This window comes from Orycteropus afer, unplaced genomic scaffold, assembly GCF_000298275.1.
Source record: "Orycteropus afer afer isolate SDZICR_OR568_19922 unplaced genomic scaffold, OryAfe1.0 scaffold00256, whole genome shotgun sequence".
Lineage (NCBI taxonomy): Eukaryota > Metazoa > Chordata > Mammalia > Tubulidentata > Orycteropodidae > Orycteropus > Orycteropus afer.
Genome location: NW_006921843.1, coordinates 1,140,734 through 1,144,773, shown reverse-complemented (window position 1 = coordinate 1,144,773; position 4,040 = coordinate 1,140,734). Strand labels below are relative to the sequence as shown.

The 4,040-nt window shown below is 43.6% G+C and overlaps 1 protein-coding gene across 1 annotated transcript; it reads left to right on the top strand.

The window, feature by feature from the left end:
• Positions 1-1,905: 1,905 nt before the first annotated feature.
• Positions 1,906-3,417, top strand: MKRN3 (makorin ring finger protein 3). Its single transcript, XM_007949906.1, has one exon. The coding sequence runs from the start codon at positions 1,906-1,908 to the stop codon at positions 3,415-3,417; it is 1,512 nt and encodes a 503-aa protein (XP_007948097.1).
• Positions 3,418-4,040: the final 623 nt, after the last annotated feature.

The following is a 4,040-nucleotide window of genomic DNA, read 5'->3' as shown; positions in this document are numbered from 1 at the left end:
AACCTTCTTTGTGGAAGCCTCTCCTAAATTTACTGTCTGTTAGTAATGTATTTATAATACTTTTTTGTTTGTTTTTAATTTAAGATTGTAGTTATGTTAACCTAATTTGTTTTTCTTGATAAAGTTCACCACAAATTTATCAGTTTCATTAATCTTTTCAAAGGATTCTTATTTTGTGTTTATTTTTTTGTCTCCATCTATTTAATTTATAAGCTACATGATTTTATCAGAAATATTCAGACTTTCTTCCATTTTAAAATTAAATTTAGGCTACAAAATTTCCTGTAAGAAACATCTTAGCAAATAAAATCTAATGATATATAAAAGGATGGTACATCATAACAGAGAAGGATTTATTCCTGGTAAAAATATTTGGCTAAATATTTGAAAATCTATAGGTGTCAATAATCACATTAAGAGAATCAAGACTAAAATACATGACCGTGTATCAAGCTACTCAGGAAACTAATATTCAGTATACATTCATGGTAAATACTCTTTGCAAATTAGTAATAGAAAATAATTTCATTAATAAGATGCATCTACAAAATGACACATTTTCTGCCTATGGAAATTAAAAAGCACCACTTTTGTGTAGTAGAATCAATGCTCTGAAAAGCTATCCATGCACAATACAGTACAAACCTGGCTGAATCAGATGATCAAAGAGAAAAAGGAAAGGGACACAAAGGGCCATGATGAGTTGAACCAGGGAAGAGAAAAAGTCAGGGTCACTTGGAGAACATTGGCTTATTAGGCCAGCTTCAGGACTGGAAGAAGTCTGGAACTTTTTCACAGTGGGGAGGTGACAATTAGAAATCACAATAAATTAAGACATCTGAATGTTGCTAAAGTGGCCTAAATTCAAAAATAATCCCTGCTAGTGTCTCAATGATGAAAAATGTTTCCAACTGTAAACCCATAAAAATTTCCAGACATTAAGGACCAGAAGAAGTAATTTTGTCCACAGAACAAAACAAAACAAGTTTAAAGCAGTAAGAATCATCAGACCAAAACAAAACAGTAACAACAACAAAAACGCTCATGGCCATAGTATAAAGGAGTGCACAGAAATCAAATTTAGAAAAACCATGGATGAAATGTCTCAGAAACTACAAGATGAACTTTTAAAAATATGAAAACAATAAGGATTTATGATTTTAAAAATAAACAAATATGAGGGGTGGGGGGAATCAAAATGTATATTAATGAAAAATACTCAAAACCAAAAACCAAACCCTATAGGACAGAGAAAAATGTCCCACAGATTTTTTTGGTTTTTAATCATCACGGAACTAGGCTGCCACAGCTTTTTGCCACAGAGCGGAGGTGCGTTCCAGCCCCATGTTCTCCCATAAAGTGGCTGGCGGGTTCAAACCGCTGACCTTTTATTTAGCAGTCAAGTGCACCGAGCGATTAACCACTGTGCCGCCAATCAAAAATAGAAGAGATTAAATAAACCTCCGAAGGGTTCTGATAATATCTTCCGGAGTAAACAGGGCGATAAGCGGAAACTGGAAATAGCGGAAACTAGAACGCAGCAGGAGGATTTGAAACGGCTAGAATGCTGCAGACGCTGACAAGGAGCGGAATAGGGACAGAGGCAGCCAAACAGGCGAGCCAGTGCAGAACCCTCATATTTGAAAAAAAGCAGATTGCTCTCCAGAACTCCAGTGGTGGAGACCCGGTAGAAGATAAGCGTTGCCCCTAGAGGAAGTGTCCGCCTTGCTGGCGCAGGGACGTACGTAGGAACGCACAGTCATAGGGAGAACGGAGCACGGGGGAAGGCTGAGACAAACGGACCTCCGGAGGAGGAGACCCGGTGCCGGTCTCTCTCTCAGGGCCTCAAGCCTCAAAAGAAGGGACGCCGGCAAGTTCTAGTAACATTTTGGGGAGAAAACTGCCATGGAAGAGGCTGCAGCTCCCTCAGAAGCCTACGAGGCCGCTGGTGCCTCAGCAGGTGCTGAGGCGGCCGCGGAGGGTGCCTCTGGGCCCGGCCTTCCGGTGCCCGAGGCCTCCGTGGAGCCGGCTGCGCGAGGCCCGGCCCCCACCCTTGCGTCAGGCCTGGGGCCTGCCCAGGCCTCATGGGGAGGGTACAGGCCCTTACGCCTGCAGGGCCGCAGTGGCGGTAGCTGGACAAAGCTGGTGGCTTGCAGATATTTTATACATGGGCTCTGCAAAGAGGGGGAGAACTGCCGCTACTCGCACGACCTCTCAGGTCGGCGGCCGGTTGACAGAAACCGTCACTCGCTACTCCAGGCCTCGGCCGACATAGGCCCTACTACGGCTGCGCAATCCCAGCCCCTGACTCAGGACGTAGCGGAAGCCCCCCTTGCTACTTCCGCATGCTCCTTTCCTCTGATTGGTTCAGCCGCCGAAAGGGGTTTCTTTGAAGCAGAGACAGACACTTCAGGCTATGAAGCTGCCAGAGCAGGTGCAGAATCCTGGGGAGATGCTGTTGAGTTTGTTCCGGGGCAGCCTTACCGGGGCCGCAGGGCTCTTGCCCCCGTGCCTCCCCCACAGAGCTCGGTGATTGAGAAGGAGCAGATGGCTGTGGACACGGGAGAACAGCTTTGTCCCTATGCTACCGTAGGAGAATGCCCTTATGGGGAGAGATGTGTGTACCTCCACGGAGAGACATGCGACATGTGCGGGCTGCAGATCCTGCACCCCGTGGATGCTGCCCAGAGAGCAAAGCATATAAAGGAATGCATAGAAGCGCACGAGAGGGATATGGAGCTCTCTTTTGCTGTGCAGTGCAGTATGGACAAGGTGTGTGGCATCTGCATGGAGGTTGTCTATGAGAAAGCCAACCCCAGCGATTGCCGCTTTGGCATCCTCTCCAACTGCAACCACACCTACTGTCTTAAGTGTATTCGCGAGTGGAGGAGAGCCAAACATCTTGAGAACAGGGTCATCAAGTCGTGCCCACAGTGCAGGGTTACTTCCAACTTTGTTATTCCCAGTGAGTTCTGGGTGGAGGAAGAGGAAGAGAAACAGAAACTTATTCAGGAATACAAGGAGGCGATGAGCAACAAACCCTGCCGGTATTTTGATGAAGGCAGAGGTTGCTGCCCATTTGGAGAGCACTGTTTCTACAAGCATGCTTACCCTGAGAATCTGGAAGAAGAGCCTCAGAGGCAGGATGCTGGAATATCCAGCACTTATTGGAATCAACTTTTGGAGGGCAATATGCCCTTTAAGAGCAATGAAAAGGAGCTTGTCACACTTCATCTGGCCAATCTGTTGTTAAAACGTCTTTTGAAGAGGGATGATGAACTCCCCTTCTCTAAAGAATGGTGGGAATTACTTCTTTTTGAGCTGGAAGAATATTTCAATTTGAATCTAGCATCATGCTATGGCATGTCTAGTCTACTGAGCCTCTGTTGTCTGCTGTTGCCTGTATTCCTTTTATAGACCCATATATCACTTCCAGAGTCTATAAAGAAATTTTTGTAGTGTCCCTGTCTGTTTTCTTCCCCTTTCCTCATATCTTTCCCACTAGGATTATGGTGTTTTGCTGTGTTAAAAAACAACAAAAGTCCTTAAAATTACTGTTTAGTGAAATGAATATTGCTGCCAATGTATAGTTTATCTTGTAATCTCTCTTTATAACATGATCCACTCAATTCTGAGTTAGTGTTTACAGAATTTCCACCCTCATTTTTATGTCCCTCAAGAATAAATGTGACAGGGTAAAGGGAGGAGTCTTAACTGACCAAGGAGTTTTTGCTACTATAACCTTAAGAAATGGACCATTGTGGAGTCCTGTGGTGCAGCTGCACATCTCTATTTATTGTTTACATGCCTGTTCCTTCCCTCATCCCCTATCAGGTACACTTATGTAATTATTTTGTGGTTTTGTGTTTTACTTAACCAGAATCAGGTGCATATGTTTACATGTTTGTATCCTCTTGAGCTTGACATGAAGATTATTTATATTTGGAACTATGTATTTAAGAAGTATCTGTATATCTGCATATATGTGTATATAAAATTAATGTACTTGATTATACATCTGAACATAATTATATTTACCT

What these genes read in the sequence shown, in the direction of transcription:
- MKRN3 (XM_007949906.1), top strand. Translation starts at nt 1,906, where the DNA reads ATGGAAGAGGCTGCAGCTCCCTCAGAAGCCTACGAGGCCGCTGGTGCC.